Genomic DNA, 22,589 nt, shown 5'->3' with positions numbered 1-22,589 from the left:
TTAGCCTTGAGAGCTTGATGTACGTGCTTGAGTTCACTAGCAATGTGTTCCTGGTCGGAAATGCACTGGGCTCTATGGTATAGAGTCTTGATGAGGGAATTCTTCTGGGATGGATGGTGGTGGGAATCCAGTTTTAAGTAAGGATCCGTATGGGTAGCTTTCCTGTAGACAGAGTGGCTCATTGAACCATCAGGTTTCCTTTTAATTAGGACATCCAAAAAGGGTAGCTTGCCATCTTTTTCGACTTCCATGGTAAATATTATGGCTGGGTGTATGGAATTGATGTGGTCGATGAATTGGTCTAGAGCAGGCCGGCCATGTGGCCAGATGAACCCAGAAGATGAATCCCTGCAGTCACGAAAGCTTTAAATCAAAATAAAATATATATATTTTTACGAGCACTGCCCTACAAAGCGTGGGATCCATGCCGAGAGGGAGAGTGGTGGTGGTGTTGACGTCACCACGATGCTTGAAACAGGCTCAACGCCGCGGGACGCAGGTGATGTCATCACGTAGGTGACACCACCCACGTGTCACCCACGTGTCAGCCAGCCAGGCAGTCAGACAGTCAGTAAAACTTTGTTCTCATTTAGTACAATTAAAGTGGCATATGCTGCAGTTAGTGGTCTATCAAGATCAAAGGAAACGTATCTCCCTGTTCAAACAAGATAACGCAGAAGTGGCTCAACTGCTTTGTCAGCCCTGCACAGTGGCATTGGAAATTCCACATTCCCACCACTGGCTTCAGTATCTACAAAACACAACCCACTTTTGACTTTCCACAAAGTGGCGTTCGAATCCAGGAGGACGGCACGCCGAGTTGGCCCCTGACTGAGATCTGAACCTGGACTGAGACCTGAACCTGCATAACCTTCCAATTGTGAGCTGCCGCGTTCTCACCAAAAGTACCACGCAGCCAGAGCTAACGGGGGGGGGGGGGGGGGGGGTGTTATAGTTCCCACGCGAGGAGCGATGCTCTCGGACACACAATCCCAGTTGTGCCCATTATTCGGTGATGCTGCATTCACAGTGGTGCACATGCACAAATAACACATCAATATAATGATTATTCATTCATTGATTTAAGAATGCGTTTTCTGAATCTATCTTTCTGAAATTTCAATGATTATTGTTTTTGCGTGGCCATGTGTAGTGGTTAAAGTGCACATAGCCTGGCATAAGCGCCGTGGTGACATCACTGCCACTTAGTGGCGAATGGCGGTTGTTATTGTTATAGTGGTTAGCGTGCTGCGCGACGAACCCGGTGACTCAAGTTTGATTCCGGCTCACGGCCAACACTAGTGGCGATTATATGAACTAGTCCTGGGCTTCCCTAGGTCGACTCAGCCTCAGTTGAGTACCTGGTGCTGTGTTTAAATATCGCCACAAGACAATGGTGGCTGGGCATGGCGCTGGCTATGCATCCCCTCGTACGCCGTGCTGGCGTTCATTTGGTGCTCGCTAAGAGCACTTGCCCCAACAGTCTGTTAAGGCTAAAATGGGGGATATTTGTCTTCGTGTTTCTCACAATTGTGTATTACATTTTTTACACCGCACAATCGTGTCTCTTATTACATACGCATCGTTAACCAGGTGTCCCCTGAAAACGAGAGGCGTCTCTCAGTGGGCTCTCTACCCACAATGCACTGCGACTGCCTCGAAAGTGCCCTCCTGTTAGCACCAACAATGTTGCTCTGGCCATCAGGTAAGCGAAGCAGAATGAATGTCGATCATAAACGGCGGTTTCCATAGTCGCTCGCCAAGGCTCGGAGAAACAATGCTCTCTTCGTTTGAGTAAACAATGCGAGGGCGCTGGGCTAAAATGTTAACATTCTTGGCCAATGGCTAAAATATTGACCGTTAAAGCCGGGCAGAGCGTTCAAAGTTTAAATTTACACCGCAAACCACAAATGGATCTCGAGCGGGAGTCACATCTTGTGAGTCGTATAATTCTTACGAAAGGTATTTTTTTTAAGATGTAACGTGCCATAAATAAATGAGGGTACCGTCAGTATTATCATATACCTCTCTCTCGTCGGTTTGTTTTGTGCCTGCACGGGGTGCAGCCGTGTAAACCAATGCTCAGCACGTGATGAATGCTAATTAGCAGTAGTACGTGGTACCGTTTGTTATTTCCAGCAGAAACCGCATTCATTGAGATCTGTAAGTGGCTCGATGCCGTGGACACATCAACAAACAAATTAGGGATAGAATATTTGTTGCTTTTGCCGATGTTGTTTCTCAATTTTCCATAATGACTACATTTGAAAAAGCCCCCAGAGAAATGCATAAATGTGTTTAATTGGCAACGAAAGGGCATCCTAAAACTGAGTTATAAGCAAGAAGCAATGCTGGTTGTCAGTCTGCTTGAAACAATACACACATTGTACAACATACACAGAGACAACTCTATGTACTGCACATGTTTAACTCCACAGTATGGATGGATGTGCATCATCTGTCTGTATAAATAAGGAAAACAACAACCACGTAATTGCAACATTTGGCTGTGAGAATCGTTCTTTGTCTCACCCGTGAGCCTCACAATCATTATTGGCGCATTATTAAACGCGTGTGCCCGTGGCAATCGACATTGTTTGGCTACATTGGGTGGTGGTGGGTCTTGACGATACAGATGCGTCCAGATCATTACGTGGCCTAACCCACAAATCAATTGATAAGTTTATCTAACGATGCTGCGTTGGCAGTGGTGCGCAAAGCACAATAGAACAAAACCACTCAACATGGTTCATTGATGACAATAGTGTGTGGCCTTAAACAAAAAATATTAATATTTAATGGGTGACATTCCAGGCAATGGCCCTTCTTCAACATTTTTTTTTGTACCTGGGTAGTAAGTGTTATTTCCTAATTGCTTATGCCTCAAAAGTACAGAAAATGTCTATTATTCACCACAAACTTTGCTTTTGTGACCAGGACAGTGATATTTTGAAATTTACCTATTTTCCAGAACATTCCAGATAGATTCAGTGCTGAGTAAACTTGGAGTAACTTCTTGAACATTCTAAAAATTTCCAGTAATATAAAGAGTAGTATAAATACAGGGGCCTTAAGCCGACCAGTTAAGTTTAGTTCCAGCTGCCTAAGTGGATACATACAGTATCTGCATTTTTCTGAGATGGCATCATGAGGCTGCAAGCATCCGGCAGACGCATTTTGTTATGTCAGCGGCCAATTTATCAAGACAAGAGTGAAAAAGCACTCTGTGGAAGCATCTGCTAAGATGTGTGAGGCCTACAAGGCATATTTCGGCATGCCTGTCGGGAGAAAAAACAAACCCTGGGCACCTCATTTCACCTGCGAGCAATGAAAAAAAACTCTAGAAGGTAAGATGGACACTTTTTTGCTCGGAATCTTGTTATAAAATTTGCAAAAATTGTAAAATGCTTTACAATTTTCAATGTTTTTGAAACAATATATCATATATGAAAAGTGTTGCGAGAATCTCTTACACATTAGTCATGGGTGAAATAAATGTATTTTTGTAGAATGGCACAGAAGGGAAAAGGGAGCCATGAAGTTCGCTATCCCAAGAATTTGGCGGGAACCCACTGACCACTCAAGCAACTGCTACTTCTGCATGGTGGACCCTTCCAAACGTCGGACTGGCAAGAATGCACCTGCTATCACGTATCTGGACCACCCCGTCATCCATCGCCCCGGTGCCACACTGCCATGAGCTCCCCGTACCTACTCCGCCGGAGGGAGAACAGCTGTCTTTAGAAGCGAGCAGCAAGTCAGAGAGCGAGGAAGACGTTGTAGATCCAGATGACAATTTCAGAGGTGGCGATGAAGAGAGAAACTCATACTACCCCAACCAAAAAGACCTCAATGCCTTGATCAGAGATCATGGTCTCACCAAGTCCAATGCCGAGCTTTTGACGTCTAGGCTCAAGCAGTGGAACTTGTTGGATAAAAGAGTGCAAGTCGCAGATCAGAGGAAGCATCACCAACCTTTTTGCAGCTTCTTCACCCCTGAAGATGGGCTCTGCTTCTGCCACAATGTGACCAGTCTGTTCGAGGCAATCTGAATCGCCTGTAACCAAAATGAGTGGCGCCTCTTCATTGACAGCTCATCCAGGAGCCTCAAAGCCGTGCTACTCAATAATGGTAACAAATACCCGTCTCTTCCCCTGGCTCACTTGGTGCACCTCAAAGAGGATTACAACAGCATCAAGACCTTGCTGGATGCCGTGAAGTATGATGACTACGGCTGGGAGGTCATCGGAGACTTCAAAACGGTGGCATTCCTGATGGGTCTCCAAGGCGGTTTTACAAAGTTTCCCTGCTATCTTTGCCTTTGGGACAGCAGGAACACCAAGGCACACTACCACAGGCGGGACTGGCCACAGCGGACCGAGTTCTCTGTGGGGAGGAACAACGTCGAGTGGGAGCCACTGGTGGACCCCCGGAAGGTGCTGATGCCACCACTGCACATCAAATTGGGCCTTATGAAACAATTTGTCAGAGCTGTAGATAAGGAGTCCTTCAAGTACCTTTAAGACTTCTTCTCTAAGATGTCTGAGGCAAAGGTCAAAGCCGATATGTTCGTCGGACCACAGATAAAAAGAAGATCCTGGAGTGCAATGAATTCCCCAAGAAGCTCACGAGTAAGGAGTAAGCGGCTTGAAACACCTTTTTCACAGTGGTTTGTGGCTTCCTGGGCAATCACAAGATCGAAAACTACATGGAGCTGGTTGAAACTCTGGTGAAGAACTACAGCACAATGGGCTGTAGGATGTCCCTCAAAGTACATGTCCTTGATGCTCATCTTTGTAAATTCAAGGAGAAAATGGGAGCGTACTCGGAGGAGCAAGGCGAGCGCTTCCACCAGGATATACTGGACGTTAAACGCCACTACCAAGGACAGTATAACGAGAACATGATGGGAGACTACATTTGGGGGCTGATTCGTGAATGTGATTTACAGAATGATCGTAAATCTCGAAAAACTACTTCCATTACTTTAGTATAAATACATGTTAATTTTGATTCATGTTGGTTTTTTCTGACTTTATGTGAACGAAAAGACACAAATTCGCCCGTTTTCTCATTGAAAATATGCAAATTTCTAAATATCACTGCTCTGGTTGCAAAAGCAAAGTTTGTGGAGAATAATAGCCATTTTCTATACTTTTTAGGCATAAGCAATTACAAAATAACACTTACTACTACCCAGGAACAAAAATCGTGTTACATAGCATTATTAGGGAGGCCAGAGACAGAGTTTATAGGAATCGGAGACTGCACTTAACACCATGTGGCCTGTTGAGAATTGCATTCTTTTTTTGTTTACAATCAGTTTTTAAATAGCCATATGATCGACGCATATGCTTATTTAATTAAAAAAACACACCTTTGTATATGTGAATTTCACTGGCCTCTCCGTTTATGATCTGTGAAGAAGGACCATTGCACGGAATGTCGCTGTGTTTTTTTTCTCGTTTAAGGCCCTGCAGTGTCATTGACGATTGTTGAATAAAAACAAATTATGAATCGTAATATTAGCTTCGAAAAACGACGTGTCACATAAATATGATCATATATTTAGTTGGCTATACGGCGATGTCAGTCACACAGGTGGTACGGTTTTACCATTTCATCATCACCATTGGCCAAGGTCTATGCACTGCTAGACCAAGATTGGTTTATGCCGTCGCCATCCCTCATGGTCCCGCGATCTTACACGAACGCACAAAGTGCTCTGCAGTGAAAAGCAAAGCAAATAATTTCTACTGTCCTGTGTGTTTTCTGCAGCACATGCCACCTCCAAATGCCCTGCTGCCAAAGAGGACATTTGGGCCCTCTCCACTCTCGCTCCCAGGAGCCAGGGGGAGTAACACCTCCAGCTGGAGATTGCATGGACCCCACGTGGTCTCGTTGGAAACCCACTCGATTCACATCACAAGTCACTTGGGTCCCCATACCCCGATTCCAAAACGCAGACATTAATTTCCTCTTCAACGCTTCACTTGGTCTCCCCGCATCACTTCAATTTAATCCGGACCAATTCCCTTCATGGATTGCAAGGACACAATTCTGCACTTTAGATAAGTGACATATCCACAGAGGGTCAATTGTGGTATATTTGCCGTGGCTAATTGAAGGTGCTCAATTTAAAGCTATTTTAAATAAAAGCGATTTCTCATTGTTACTAGCCCTAAGCATGTGGATGGTCCCCGTGTGGTACATTTTATTGCATTAAACTAAGATGATTTAAAAATGTCACGGGACGTACGTGAACAGAGTAAGACTGCAACACACAACGATGTTTATGGAGACCTCCTTGGATGCTTGAACTTCACGAGCGTGCGATTGCATGCATTTGCAGCATCGACTTGAATGCAACGAGAGCCATTATGCAACACGGAGCACGACTAGCGTTGTTAGAAGAGAATTTCCGTCACGACTTCACAGCCAGTCATCTGGCACAAGAAACAAATGAATGGTCCGTGGCGAAACTGTGCTTTCCAAGCATCTTGTGCAACAAATATGCATTTGTCTGCGAATGATTGTTGCAAATGTTAAACATTTACTTTTCTCAGAAATCACTTTCAAACCCAATATATATGAATGAGTGTGCACTCAGCATTCTGTAGATCCCTTCGGATCTCATGTTAAGCAACACAAGTGCCCAACAAGATGGTCACGTGATGCAGAGCACCAACAAGCATGTCAGACCACTTAGCCAGAACCACTGAGACCATGGGTTTGAGTCCGGGCAGCAACCAATTAATTATTAAACTGGGTTATAAAGCGTATTGTGTTTATGGTCTCAACCTGGTCACCAATCACTTGAAGAAAAAAAGTAATTATAATTTGTTTATATATTCTTGATTCTTTCGGTAAAGTCACGTAAAAGGGAAACAATCAAATAATAAAAAATATTGTTTCCCTGCTGTCACGAAAGCGTTAAATCGAAATTATTATTTGTTTGTCATTTAAATCAGAATTTCTATTGACGATTTTCACAATTTCAGTTATGATGTGTGCCCATAGTGATTATAAGAGGCATATTGAAGGCACTACGAGCTGTAACAGCTGCAAATAGAAATGTCTTCACGTCAAGACCAGCTGCCCAAAACACAACTGGAATGTAGAGTAAAAGCCCAAAATAACGCGAGCATTGGGAGACATGAATAAGACTCACGTTATAGGCTACCCACATCATAATGGAACAATCATGCATGTGCTTGCATGTCTCTGTTCTGTGTCTCTCCTTATTTCTGTGTGTGTCATGGTGCCGAGATGTTAACTACCTCGCCTGGTATGCAGGAGGTCATGGGCTTGATCTCGACCCTGACGTCTGTATATTTGGAATTTGCATGTTCTCTCGGTAATCACGTGGATTTCTCTCCGGGTGCTCCGGTTTTTCCCTCCACATTTAGAAACATTGGTTTTGAGTATTTGGGGTAGAAATTTCCACTTGATAAGCCACTTCATTGAGCTACATTTGTGGCCTGGTCACTTCTATAAAAAGAGCAACATAGCTCAGTGGGCCTTACCTGGTAAAATAAAAAAAATTGTTTAGTTTTTGTCAGTCTCAGCGTCTCTTTGCCCAACTGTGCATGCACGACCGAGGAAGTTAAAAGAGGGCTGGCCAGACTTTGCCACCGTGCCACAACCACCGGTTGCGAAGCACTGATCCCCCACCATCAACAAATCATATTAATTTCAATTTCTTCGTTTCATCTATCCTCGTACCTTGTTATTTTTGATGGGGGGAACATGACGCAATCCACAGCATATCCAAATCCGCGGCGTAATGAGCAGCGCAATATATTGAGCAATTACTGAAAATACGAGACGAAAAAGCCATCGACAAACCCAGATACGCTGCCACTATCGGCACAGCAGAAGCAAGAGTCGGGCATATTCATTACAGCATCTGTGTGTTGCAGGCATCGCTCATTTATCCACTCTGTAAAATTAATTGTGACTTGACAATATTTCCCGGTAATTTGATTTGCGACTTCCTCGCTTGCCGATTTCCATCAGTCAAGGCTGCAGCAGCAGCTGCTGCTGCTGCTCGTTAGCCCACCATGTGAAGTGAGATCTACCGAGCTCCTTGGCAAACCCCCTGTATTTCACGACGCTCGCACAAGGACTGCGCATGCGGGGTATCGGAACCGCATCCACATCTCTCTCAACTAATGATGCATATCTGCACGTCACTAAACATCGCCTATCTCAACAAAAAAAGCAAAAGTTGGGGTGGGGAGCTGCGCTTTCGTGCAGCCATCGTAGGGGTCGAGTGAGGAGGGGGCTGGAGAGGGGTGCTAAGCCCCCCCCCCACCACGCCCCCCCCCCCCGAATTAAGGCTCAGCCGGTTGTGCTAAATTATTATCGTCAAACCAAAAAAAACCGTTGGTATAAAAATGAGTAGGGTGAAGCGATGGGCGTCGCGGCCTTTCCTCGCATACCCAGCGAGTGAGAGTCAGCGCAGAAGGCACGATGGATGAAAGTGGAACGTCTTGTTACTTCATTTTGTTTGACGTTTTTTTGACATTTGTTCAAAGCTCGTTTGACGTTTGTTTCACATGGGTCTGTGTCACGTGGCCCCCACCTTCCTCGGCTTTCTGTATGCTCCCCCCTCTGAATAAGCGCCACGTTACAGGAATGCCACATTGCGCGGCTGTTTTTGTCTTCACAGGTGTTTGCGAACACAGCCTACCCTTACGGTCTGCACGGTTACAGGCAAAGCCTTAGTGCATTGCGCCAGCCAGTCTGGGCAACTGCCAACACGACCTTCCACCGAAGATTATAAAGAGGAGCCTTGTCTTTGTCTGCGTACGTCTGGCCAGGACCGCCACTTAGTCTGCACGCCCCAAGTACCCAGTGTGGTGGCGGGGTCACAATGGGCTGGCCATGATGCTGGGCCATACAGCTGCTTCTGGCTGAATTTCCACCGCGAGCTCAGGGTGGAAACGGAGCACGACCTCAACGCTCGGTTACAGAGGGAAGCACTTTGACAATCGCAATGGTCCAGGTTTGCTTCCTGGCCCTGCACACTCGAAGCAACGTCCATCTAAGCTTTGCGTGGGCCTCCCATAGGTCAACTAGTGTGGTGTCATATTCTTAGTTTTTTCGGTAAAGTCACGTTGAAGAGAAACAACAAAATAACAAAATATATATAAAACAATAAAAAATTCTCACGACGTTTCGACCATAACTCAAACGGTCATCATCAGGTGTGTCGGTTTGCATAAATTTATTTTGAAAACGGCATATTTATTTATATATATAAAAATAACGTTTGCGTCACGCGCAACGATGGCAGTTTGCCAGGACTAGTCCATCTATTTTTTGAAAAGAGGAGGGGGGAGACGAAATTTGTTTTTATGTAAGCTGTCTGAAAGGCACTGTAAGCGTGAACAATCAATCAAGAACTGAAATGATTTATCAAATCTTTCCAATGATTGCTAAGATAGAATCCATCTTCTCGGTTGAAATTGTCTCTGTGTTTGTATATGTGGATAGCCTCATGAACGAATCTCTCATGGAAGCCAGATGGCTTACAAAGAACCTCCGTCTTGGAAAAGTCAATGGCATGTGAGCCTACTGAATTAGAACAATGATCTGCTACGGCCGAGGTGTTGGTCCTACCGTGTTTAAGGTCTGCTTTATGTTCACGAATGCGGTCCGAGATATGGCGTTTGGTTTCTCCAATGTAACTACTACCACAGAGGCAACTTAGTTTGTAGACACCAGGGTATTGTATGTCCGGAATCACATCTTTTACAGACGGAACCAGATCACGGATTTTATGTAATGTGTTGAAACGGACCTGGATCTTGTGTTTATTCAAGATTTTGGAGATCTTTTTTGTGATCCCAGCAATGTAGGGTAAAGTGATGGTTTTGAAAGGCTCCTCAAGAGGGTTCTTCTTCATGGTTTGAGTGATAGCTTTGCGGATTGTATAGTCGGAGTAACCATTAGCCCTAAGAGCTTGGTGTACGTGCTTGAGTTCACTGCTTATGTGTTCCTGGTCGGATATGCATTGGGCTCTATGATACAGAGTCTTGATGAGAGAATTCTTCTGTGATGGATGGTGGTGGGAATCCGGTTTCAGATAAGCATCCGTATGGGTAGCTTTCCTGTAGACAGAGTGGCTCATTGAACCATCAGGTCTCTTTTTAATTAGGACATCCAAAAAAGGTATCTTGCCATCTATTTCGACTTCCATGGTAAATCTGATGGCTGGGTGTATGGAATTGATGTGGTCGAAGAATTTGTCTAGAGCAGGCCGGCCATGTGGCCAGATGACAAAAGTGTCATCCACGTACCTCTTCCATAAGGTTGGGCGCAGAGTGGCAGTCTGGATGGCGTCAGTCTCAAATTTCTCCATGAAAATGTTAGCTATAACTGGAGAAAGGGGGGAGCCCATTGGGGTGCCCTCAGTTTGTTTGTAGAAAGTTCCATTCCAAGTGAAGTATGTATTGGTTAAACAGTGTCTCACCAGGGGGGGTACCTCAGTGTTTAGTCCTTGATGAACCAAGTCTTCAATGATTGCAATGGTGTCAGGTACAGGAACCTTGGTGAATAAGGAAACTACATCAAAACTGACAAGCAGGTCGTCTGGGGACAGGGAAATACCCTTGATTGTTGATACCAGGTGAGTAGAATTTTGTACCGCAGAGGTGGTCTTTCCAGTGAAAGGACGCAGGATTTCAGACAAAAAACGAGCTAGTTTGTAGGTGGGGGAGCTGATAGTAGAGACTATGGGACGAAGAGGTATATCAACTTTATGTATTTTTGGTAAGCCGTATAATCTTGGTGGCCTGGCAGCAGAAGGTTTCAACGAAAACTGTTTAGATTGATCAATTAATGTGGTTGAATCAGAAATTATTTTGTTGGTTTGTGTGACGAGGCTGTTGGTGGGATCTCTTTTTATTTTTGTATAACTACCATCGTCGAGTAATTCTTTAATTTTGTTGTTGTATTCTATTTTATCCATGATAACAGTAGCATTGCCTTTGTCAGCTGAGAGAACTACAATATCATTCCTCTTTTTTAATTTATATAATTCAAAACGCTCATCTTTGCTGAGGTTGCTAGCTGGCATCTTAGCGTTTTTGAGGGTTGCAGCGATTTCAGATCTTGCTACGTCTGCAGCGATGTGACCCAGGCCCCTGAGAGCAACGTCTACTTGGGCAATTATATCATTAACTGGTATGTGTTTAGGTGTGACTGCAAAGTTTAGACCTTTAGCTAAAACGGATTTCAGACCATCGGAAATAGAACTGTTACTGCGATTAATTACGACTTTATTAACGTCTAACTTTTTGGTGTGTGGGTCCGGTCTTTTGTTTAAGAGGAGGTTAAATTTGGAAATCAGGTTTTCCTTACATTTGGTCGACATCGTAGCAGCTGAAGAGGCAGTCATATTGTCTACATGTTCCCAATCCGATGTGGACATTATTGCCGTCAATGATAAGTGTGATTTGTAGAGTGTCTTGTCTAACTGATCTAGTTCTGTGCGTATAAGTCTGATTTTTTCTGAGATAAGAGCTAAGCTAGTTTTGAAAAGAATTCGTTTCGCATTAGAAGAAGTTACAGTAGCAGAGGTGAGTGTAAATGCGATTGGTATTACCCCAGAGTCGCGGCATCTCTTCAGGAAGGTGAGAGACTCGATCAGCTGAGCTTTCTTATCCCGGAGTTTGTTGAAAGATCTTAAAGTTATGTGAAAACCCTCCCCGTAGAGGCGATTAAATTTTGATTTAAAGCTTTCGTGACTGCAGTAATTCATATTCTTAGTTTTTTCGGTAAAGTCACGTTGAAGAGAAACAACAAAATAACAAAATATATATAAAACAATAAAAAATTCTCACGACGTTTCGACCATAACTCAAACGGTCATCATCAGGTGTGTCGGTTTGCATAAATTTATTTTGAAAACGGCATATTTATTTATATATATAAAAATAACGTTTGCGTCACGCGCAACGATGGCAGTTTGCCAGGACTAGTCCATCTATTTTTTGAAAAGAGGAGGGGGGAGACGAAATTTGTTTTTATGTAAGCTGTCTGAAAGGCACTGTAAGCGTGAACAATCAATCAAGAACTGAAATGATTTATCAAATCTTTCCAATGATTGCTAAGATAGAATCCATCTTCTCGGTTGAAATTGTCTCTGTGTTTGTATATGTGGATAGCCTCATGAACGAATCTCTCATGGAAGCCAGATGGCTTACAAAGAACCTCCGTCTTGGAAAAGTCAATGGCATGTGAGCCTACTGAATTAGAACAATGATCTGCTACGGCCGAGGTGTTGGTCCTACCGTGTTTAAGGTCTGCTTTATGTTCACGAATGCGGTCCGAGATATGGCGTTTGGTTTCTCCAATGTAACTACTACCACAGAGGCAACTTAGTTTGTAGACACCAGGGTATTGTATGTCCGGAATCACATCTTTTACAGACGGAACCAGATCACGGATTTTATGTAATGTGTTGAAACGGACCTGGATCTTGTGTTTATTCAAGATTTTGGAGATCTTTTTTGTGATCCCAGCAATGTAGGGTAAAGTGATGGTTTTGAAAGGCTCCTCAAGAGGGTTCTTCTTCATGGTTTGAGTGATAGCTTTGCGGATTGTATAGTCGGAGTAACCATTAGCCCTAAGAGCTTGGTGTACGTGCTTGAGTTCATGAGGCTATCCACATATACAAACACAGAGACAATTTCAACCGAGAAGATGGATTCTATCTTAGCAATCATTGGAAAGATTTGATAAATCATTTCAGTTCTTGATTGATTGTTCACGCTTACAGTGCCTTTCAGACAGCTTACATAAAAACAAATTTCGTCTCCCCCCTCCTCTTTTCAAAAAATAGATGGACTAGTCCTGGCAAACTGCCATCGTTGCGCGTGACGCAAACGTTATTTTTATATATATAAATAAATATGCCGTTTTCAAAATAAATTTATGCAAACCGACACACCTGATGATGACCGTTTGAGTTATGGTCGAAACGTCGTGAGAATTTTTTATTGTTTTTTATATATATTTTGTTATTTTGTTGTTTCTCTTCAACGTGACTTTACCGAAAAAACTAAGAATATGAATTACTGCAGTCACGAAAGCTTTAAATCAAAATTTAATCGCCTCTACGGGGAGGGTTTTCACATAACTTTAAGATCTTTCAACAAACTCCGGGATAAGAAAGCTCAGCTGATCGAGTCTCTCACCTTCCTGAAGAGATGCCGCGACTCTGGGGTAATACCAATCGCATTTACACTCACCTCTGCTACTGTAACTTCTTCTAATGCGAAACGAATTCTTTTCAAAACTAGCTTAGCTCTTATCTCAGAAAAAATCAGACTTATACGCACAGAACTAGATCAGTTAGACAAGACACTCTACAAATCACACTTATCATTGACGGCAATAATGTCCACATCGGATTGGGAACATGTAGACAATATGACTGCCTCTTCAGCTGCTACGATGTCGACCAAATGTAAGGAAAACCTGATTTCCAAATTTAACCTCCTCTTAAACAAAAGACCGGACCCACACACCAAAAAGTTAGACGTTAATAAAGTCGTAATTAATCGCAGTAACAGTTCTATTTCCGATGGTCTGAAATCCGTTTTAGCTAAAGGTCTAAACTTTGCAGTCACACCTAAACACATACCAGTTAATGATATAATTGCCCAAGTAGACGTTGCTCTCAGGGGCCTGGGTCACATCGCTGCAGACGTAGCAAGATCTGAAATCGCTGCAACCCTCAAAAACGCTAAGATGCCAGCTAGCAACCTCAGCAAAGATGAGCGTTTTGAATTATATAAATTAAAAAAGAGGAATGATATTGTAGTTCTCTCAGCTGACAAAGGCAATGCTACTGTTATCATGGATAAAATAGAATACAACAACAAAATTAAAGAATTACTCGACGATGGTAGTTATACAAAAATAAAAAGAGATCCCACCAACAGCCTCGTCACACAAACCAACAAAATAATTTCTGATTCAACCACATTAATTGATCAATCTAAACAGTTTTCGTTGAAACCTTCTGCTGCCAGGCCACCAAGATTATACGGCTTACCAAAAATACATAAAGTTGATATACCTCTTCGTCCCATAGTCTCTACTATCAGCTCCCCCACCTACAAACTAGCTCGTTTTTTGTCTGAAATCCTGCGTCCTTTCACTGGAAAGACCACCTCTGCGGTACAAAATTCTACTCACCTGGTATCAACAATCAAGGGTATTTCCCTGTCCCCAGACGACCTGCTTGTCAGTTTTGATGTAGTTTCCTTATTCACCAAGGTTCCTGTACCTGACACCATTGCAATCATTGAAGACTTGGTTCATCAAGGACTAAACACTGAGGTACCCCCCCTGGTGAGACACTGTTTAACCAATACATACTTCACTTGGAATGGAACTTTCTACAAACAAACTGAGGGCACCCCAATGGGCTCCCCCCTTTCTCCAGTTATAGCTAACATTTTCATGGAGAAATTTGAGACTGACGCCATCCAGACTGCCACTCTGCGCCCAACCTTATGGAAGAGGTACGTGGATGACACTTTTGTCATCTGGCCACATGGCCGGCCTGCTCTAGACAAATTCTTCGACCACATCAATTCCATACACCCAGCCATCAGATTTACCATGGAAGTCGAAATAGATGGCAAGATACCTTTTTTGGATGTCCTAATTAAAAAGAGACCTGATGGTTCAATGAGCCACTCTGTCTACAGGAAAGCTACCCATACGGATGCTTATCTGAAACCGGATTCCCACCACCATCCATCACAGAAGAATTCTCTCATCAAGACTCTGTATCATAGAGCCCAATGCATATCCGACCAGGAACACATAAGCAGTGAACTCAAGCACGTACACCAAGCTCTTAGGGCTAATGGTTACTCCGACTATACAATCCGCAAAGCTATCACTCAAACCATGAAGAAGAACCCTCTTGAGGAGCCTTTCAAAACCATCACTTTACCCTACATTGCTGGGATCACAAAAAAGATCTCCAAAATCTTGAATAAACACAAGATCCAGGTCCGTTTCAACACATTACATAAAATCCGTGATCTGGTTCCGTCTGTAAAAGATGTGATTCCGGACATACAATACCCTGGTGTCTACAAACTAAGTTGCCTCTGTGGTAGTAGTTACATTGGAGAAACCAAACGCCATATCTCGGACCGCATTCGTGAACATAAAGCAGACCTTAAACACGGTAGGACCAACACCTCGGCCGTAGCAGATCATTGTTCTAATTCAGTAGGCTCACATGCCATTGACTTTTCCAAGACGGAGGTTCTTTGTAAGCCATCTGGCTTCCATGAGAGATTCGTTCATGAGGCTATCCACATATACAAACACAGAGACAATTTCAACCGAGAAGATGGATTCTATCTTAGCAATCATTGGAAAGATTTGATAAATCATTTCAGTTCTTGATTGATTGTTCACGCTTACAGTGCCTTTCAGACAGCTTACATAAAAACAAATTTCGTCTCCCCCCTCCTCTTTTCAAAAAATAGATGGACTAGTCCTGGCAAACTGCCATCGTTGCGCGTGACGCAAACGTTATTTTTATATATATAAATAAATATGCCGTTTTCAAAATAAATTTATGCAAACCGACACACCTGATGATGACCGTTTGAGTTATGGTCGAAACGTCGTGAGAATTTTTTATTGTTTTATATATATTTTGTTATTTTGTTGTTTCTCTTCAACGTGACTTTACCGAAAAAACTAAGAATATGAATTACTGCAGTCACGAAAGCTTTAAATCAAAATTTAGTGTGGTGTCGTCAACGTCGCACAAGTCCAGCAGAGTTTCTGGCACAACCAATTAATGGCCAAGAAGGAAAATCTGTCTTTTTTTGTTATTAGTTGCAGAGGAAGTAAAGTAATAAATAATGTAAAAATCAAAATTCAACATATTTACCATTGCAAAATGTCATTGGTGATATTCAGATACATTTAACAATTGACATTAGCACAGCATTTATTGTTTTAATGCTGAACTGCAAAAAAATATGAAAAAAATATTCTTGAAATAAACAACGCTCATGGTACTGCCTGATGTGATATCAGTTTATACTGGAGAATGACAAGTTTGGACTTATGTAATTTTCAGAAAATTTTAAATTATAGTTACACGAAATGCATGCTTAATGAGGTCTGAATATTTAATAAATTACCAGAAAGTATAGAGATATTATTTGAGTTAAAAGGGCACGGTATTTGTATTGCACAGCGCGTTCCCATAATTGACCAGGGGAAGTGTGTGTTACACATAGCGGGAAAGCAAAGCTCGCATAAGAATAACGTTCGCGGGTGCTTGCCTCTGCGCAAGGCCTATGGAATTTTTCATAGCACTGCCGGATTAAACATCTCACCACTCAATCAAACGCACATCAGTAAATCAAGAGGTGGTGTGGCCAATCACTCGGCTATACGTCTAGTGGTGCGAATAGAAGGCTGTCATCACACTTGGCAATGGCTATATTGCAATCAATACGAAGGCTAAAACACGTGCAGAATTTTCCAAGACGTAAAGCACTATTTTAAGTGGGCATAGCGAGAAAAATGTTTGTGTTTTTACTCTATCGAGCCAGTTGACGCTGTGATCACAGCACTATAGACACAGTAAATATGTTATTAGTTCAACCGACTCGGCCCATTATCCTTATAGGGTCAACAGAGTAGGTGCTACTCTGTGAGAAATCACAGTGGTCATTCAACTGAGGTAATGGTTCCCGCCATGAGAATGTGGATTTTGCATCACTAGAATAAATATAGCACTAACACGTAGCTCAGTTGAGCATGAAGACACTTTGATTTCATGATTTGTACTCATACGTACCAGCAACATATTCTTGGTTCTTTCGGTAAAGTCACGTAGAAGGGAAGCAATAAAATAATAAAAATATAAAACAATTATTTTATTGTTTCCCTTCTACGTGACTTTACCGAAAGAACCAAGAATATGAATCCCTGCAGTCACGAAAGCTCTGAATCAAAAGTACCAGCAACAATTCACTGTGTCTTACAAGACCAGTGGAGTTAAACACAGCAGATGACCTCCATGGGTCAAATCGAAGTCGTCTTCATTATGACTTTGCTTGTAATGACAATCTTGACTCGGGGTCAAAACTATGGCAATGAAGTCAGGGCCATAGAGTACAGCGAACAGCGAGAGGACAGCAAGCGGAAAGCCAGTTGACAGCCAGGGGACAGCCAGCATCGTGCACCTCCAAGGTGAGGCTCTGCCTCTCCTGCCTCCCCTGACCGCACGTCCCTATCCCACACACAGTGTCCTTACGACACCATTCAAACAAGCCAACTCAAAACGCCCATAAAGCGGCTCCATTGATATCATAAATGACCACAATATTGACCAAAGTCATGAATTGCTTGGAAAATTAATAAGGCACTCAATTGCTCGCTATGATGACTCACAAGTGCTCTAGTTCTAGAATATTATCAGGCAAAACACAAAGAAGTTCAAATACAAGCTGCATCGTTTTCAAAAAATAATATCACGTGATCATGTCTCATGTGCCAAGGTGAACAATTCAGAAATTCAACCGCCTTCAGCAACATATGGAGACACATGTCAGGATGTACACAGCTAAACAGCAAGGCATTTGGTGAGAGCAAAGCAATCCACCCAGAATGCATAGGATAGTGACAACACCTATCTCTTCATGGGGCATGTAATTACCAAAATGCAGTCACTCAACCTTCCCTGCACACTTGTGCATTCAGGTAGAGCATATACATGAATGCATCCATTTATTATTATTATACGACACTTCTTGCTATCTTTAATCTATTTTCCTTTTGGATTTTCACCAATCACATGCCAACTGGGCTGTAGGCTTGCACTTTCCTTCCGAAGCTTCCGAAGCAGTCATGTCAAACAAATGCCACGATGAGAAGTGACTTGGAAATGATCTTATTAACCCTGAGTTCAAAGAAGTGCCTTACTGACCAAATATTACCACAATATCGGACTGCACTGGACAGCAGTACAGAATAGTAACCTTCTCTTCTTGCCAAACGGAGGAATTAGTCACTGATGACTGGGCTGTGACTATTAAAATGTCTAAGTTTAGACATTTGTTTAATCTTGGGTGGCTGTATGGGTCGAAATCCAGGAACACAACAGCACGATCTTAGCACGAACATCCTAATCCACTTAGCCACCTAATCGAGTTCATTTCCAGAGTGAACACTGCGAGATGGAAACAACGGTTAGAGCCGTGCATGTTTATAGCAGCAATTGTTTTAAGCAGTGTAAATTACAGAACGTTTGTTGCTTCGGTGTGAAATGAATCCATGAAGATTGGTATCTATAGTAACAGGGCCTATGGAAGTATATATTCGTTGCAAAACATACACGTAAACAAAGCATCGTCACAATCAAAGCCCCCTGCCAAATAAACCGTAATCACAGAATACTGAAAAAAACTTTTGCAATGTCGCTTCTGCGACATTACCCTCCTCTTTCAGGCCGAGTGAATTCCACACCCTACGCTCTGGTTAATTAGGCCATGGACAAGGAAACAATGCCACCGTTTATAAGGAGAGGCCAACGACCTAACAGCCCCAACCAGGTAGAAGCAGATGCTGCATCTCCGCAACGTTTTGTGGCTTTGTGGGCGGTTTGTCTTCTGTCCAGAACTCCCTCGCTCAGCCTGCCTCTGCGTGTTGAGAATAAGATGAGAGACTTTCCTCGTACGCTTTTGCTTACGATCAATGCAACCTCAGCTCGTGTGCAATAATCATCCTACTGCTTGCACAGCTGTTCACCGTCTCCCCACACCTCCGATCAGCACGGTTGGCTACGTACGGTGCGAAAGAAGTTCAACATACAAAACAAACGTCTACTGTGCCCATAAATTCTAAATTCTGTTTCTAATTCCCCCATTCCTCCTTCAACTTGACTGTCCTTCTTCACTCCCCTGCGGCACAGCGTGCAATGATACGACCGCATGAAGACACTTCGTTGTCAAAACAGCCACGATCGCTGCCCTGCTGGTGGAAGGCCTCTCCACCTAATCGCCATCCCTCATAGTCTCACGATTGATGCAAAACATTCAATGCATCTCATTCCGGCCATTTCCATCACCAGTCTCGTCCATCAGCCCTCATCCTTTGTAAGCGACATGTCCCCGCCCAACGCCATTTTTATTTTCTTCAGTCAACAAGAAGACTATGACGACTTGCGTCCTATTTCTAAATTCCTCTTTCTGTCTCTCAGAGAAATTCCCAGAAAGCATTTTTCTCCACGCAACTCTGTGCACTGCTTCTGGGTTTTTTCCCCCATTTTCTTTGTCAACGTCCGTGTCATGGCAGGAAATAGGCACGGATATTTGATCATGAAAAATAAAAGCGGTGTCTATATCACAGTATCTTTGCATTTGAGTAAACAAATGGGTAATTAGTCTTACATGTGGCATACAATTTAAGCTCACAGTGTGAAGCCAACTTCTGTTTTCCAGACACAGCTTCAACATCTTACCTGTCACACCAGCTGTTTGGCGATCGCACAATTGACTGAACTCAGTGTGCACCAAATCATTGTGATCGCTGGACTTGAGTGCAAAAAATGCAATTGAGATTTTTTTTGTTTGCGAATGGAACGTTGCTACTGCACGTCACCATGGCTGCACTGGGAAAGCGAACGCGGTGCACCTGAACGAAGCACAGCAGCAACGGGCAGGTCGAGCTGCGGGCAAAACGGCACTGCAAGTGCTGCTCGTTTGAAATGAGACGGCAAGAAAGGGGGGGGGGGGGCTCCAGATCGATGGAAACCCACATTCGCTTTGAACATCCTGTGGAAACGCAACAATGGCGCGCGGTATTACACCGCGCAGGTCTACAACAGGCGTCCTTCATGCACGGTGGCTGATGCGGATGGCACGGTTACTACTCAAGAGCCCTGACAGCCACCTCCTGGCCAGAATATTAACACCGGCCGCCCGTGTATCTACACGTATTGTTGAAACCTAGACCAAATATGGACCTCATGAAGAAACCCAACTTGCACAGACTGTGGCTAAGAAAAAATAATTGGGGTGGGGCAGGGGGGAAGGTGCCCGTTTCTCCAGTGCCACACGTGGGTGCGGCTCATCACTGGGAAAGGCAAGTTACAAGTTGGGCGTCTCATTTACCGCTGGATCTCGGAACGCGAAAGACAATGTGCTCACTGCAGAGAACCGTCAGGACGCGAATGCACTCTATGATAGCTGGTGCCAAACTGTGACACACGCCCTGCCGCATTGCCTTGTGGGAGCCTTGGTACCGATTAAGTTAGTTTAGTTTAGTTTTTCTTCCGGTTTCGTTTTCATGACATGCACGTACGTCATCGAAAACGGGTTAAAAGGGCCGGCCACTCGCCAGCAAGAGGGTGGGTGCCGTCAGCAGGCCGGCTTGACGACCCGCGGCCGCGTGAAGCGCCCGCCGCCACGGCGGGCGTGTGCGTTACGACGCGTGGGCGTACCTTTCGCCGTCCGTCGCGCGCAGCATGGGCAGCCGGAAGCTCGCGTTGCGCTCCAGCTTGCTTTTCCTGCGCTTCAGCGATGTCCTTAGACGCAGCAGCCCCTGTCGAGAAAAGCAGGAGGGGGAAGCGACGGGTTTGTGGGAGTGGGAAATGAGAGGAGACGGAGAGAGGAGCGGCGGCAGTGCGGGAGAAGGGGGGCGAGAGAGGGAGGTAGGGAAAGTGAGGGAAGGCAAAGCAATCTGACGTGAGGAGGACAGAAGATGCTTTGCCAGCAGGGACAACCCAGGGCCGGTAAACTAATTACGACCAGCCTAGCATGCCCTCATGCGAACTGTTTCTTTAATATCATGACACTTCATGACAGATGACCTGCAACATAAGTCCTTTCCAAAATCAGGTGCACGGCTATGTATCACTTAAAGCGGAAAAACAATACGGGCAGCATGTGATTATACGCCAATGTAATTACTGTAGGCATTACTTGACAAGTGTTTATAATTGTGATTAAATGTTACATCCCTAAACGAGCAAAGCTCGAGGTGTTTCTTAAGAGTGCACGATTACAAATACCCACAATACCATTTGCAGCTCACTACAGAACAACATACGCAGAAGGCTAACGTAGCCACTAGATGTTTAGCTGCATTATAAAATGTACCGAGTATTTAAGCAACATCGCATATCTAAACCATTTATTTTTTATCTATAATTGTTTAATTGTATTACTGTGTGATGCTAAACACATCTCTGTGGAGCTCTGATAATTGACAGAACATCACAAAGCATCAGGCAGCAGCCTTGACAAATGACAGGTCAGAGACAGCGATGTTCTACCCTACCATTACACAGGGCTCAACTATGCCATGATAATCATAGCACAGCACATGTTCATCAAGTGATATACAGCACAGCAATTTTAATTTATTTGGTAACCCACTGCCGGATGAAGCCCTCTCCAAGCTGTGTTGCTCATGAGAGTTGTTTGACCATACTTCACCATGCTGGTCAGTGTAGTTTGGTGAAGGGGGGGTGGTGCCTAAGACTCTTTCAGGTATCACTCGCCACTGATGTTAGCCGATGCCGGGAATTTATCTTGGGTCATGGGGTTCAGAGAGCGGTGCACTAACCACTGCCCCACTGCTCCTCCGCATGGAGTCGATTTAAATTAAATTACATGAAAAGCATAATGCACACGATGTCTTTGCGTGCCATTATTGGAGACCTGCTCGAGACCATCAATGTGTTCCATTTGACAGCCTCGTTTAACCTCAGCAGATACGCAGGCTCAAACCCAGGGGGGCACCCCAGTGGTCTCGGCCCAGATCTCTGGCACAAACATTAACCCAGAAGTCACCCATCTATACCTCCCCCCATCTTACCCTTCAGAGATATATCTGTGGTATTACAGAATCTGTAGCAGTGTCCCCTGTGAAGCCAATATATTGTACCACATCTCTCGTAATTGCGTTCATTTTACCTTTTCGTGTAACAGCTGAGAAGCATGCACCACTCTTAAAAAGGAAAAGATTAATTGACGAACGTGGCTCGGCAAATTAAATGAATGCATAACAAAGGTGAATCTGTGGGTTTCAAAATGTATGTATGTAGAACTTACATACATACATCTCACCACTGCCAACATTATAAATATGCTCACCACCACCACCGAAGTCAGCCGATGCCTATCGTCCTCCTCACCACCCCCATGATCAGGCAGCCGATGTCCGTCTCTCATGATCGCCATCCAATGTCAACCAATGTTACTTTGAATCCTGATGCTGCATTGCGTTGTGCATCATGTGGGATGCTGGGACTCATTTACACCTCACGGAGGATCGCTCCACCAAACAAAATCGTTCTGCGGTTCGGTTCATAAGTACGACCGAACGTTCCCAAGTCAGATGGTTAAAATAATGTCTCATTGCGGTTCGTTCGTAAGTGCGGACGTTCATATCTCGGGGACTGCCTGTATTGGTAAATTTAAAATAATATTGTGTATTGAAACTGCTCTTGATCTAACCCAGGTCGCCCTTGCAAGGAAAGGCAATGCTGCTTCACGTCTCGATGGGTTTACAATCCC

At 43.8% G+C, this 22,589-nt stretch overlaps 1 protein-coding gene across 5 annotated transcripts in view; it reads right to left on the bottom strand.

Annotated features, from left to right (window-relative positions):
* LOC116944795 (ras GTPase-activating protein nGAP-like) overlaps positions 1–22,589 on the bottom strand; it is a 641,297-nt gene that overhangs the window by 187,672 nt on the left and 431,036 nt on the right. For all 5 annotated transcript variants that reach the window (XM_032958521.2, XM_032958519.2, XM_032958520.2 and 2 more), the window contains one exon: positions 20,510–20,610. In XM_032958521.2, the coding sequence (XP_032814412.2) occupies positions 20,510–20,610 (101 nt within the window). The remainder of the gene's footprint in view (positions 1–20,509; positions 20,611–22,589) is intronic.

This window comes from Petromyzon marinus, chromosome 22, assembly GCF_048934315.1.
Source record: "Petromyzon marinus isolate PM22_M1 ecotype Great Lakes invasive population chromosome 22, UKy_Petmar_22M1.pri1.0, whole genome shotgun sequence".
Lineage (NCBI taxonomy): Eukaryota > Metazoa > Chordata > Hyperoartia > Petromyzontiformes > Petromyzontidae > Petromyzon > Petromyzon marinus.
The sequence above is the reverse complement of the archived record's forward strand: the minus strand, read 5'-3'. Positions and strand labels throughout refer to the sequence as shown.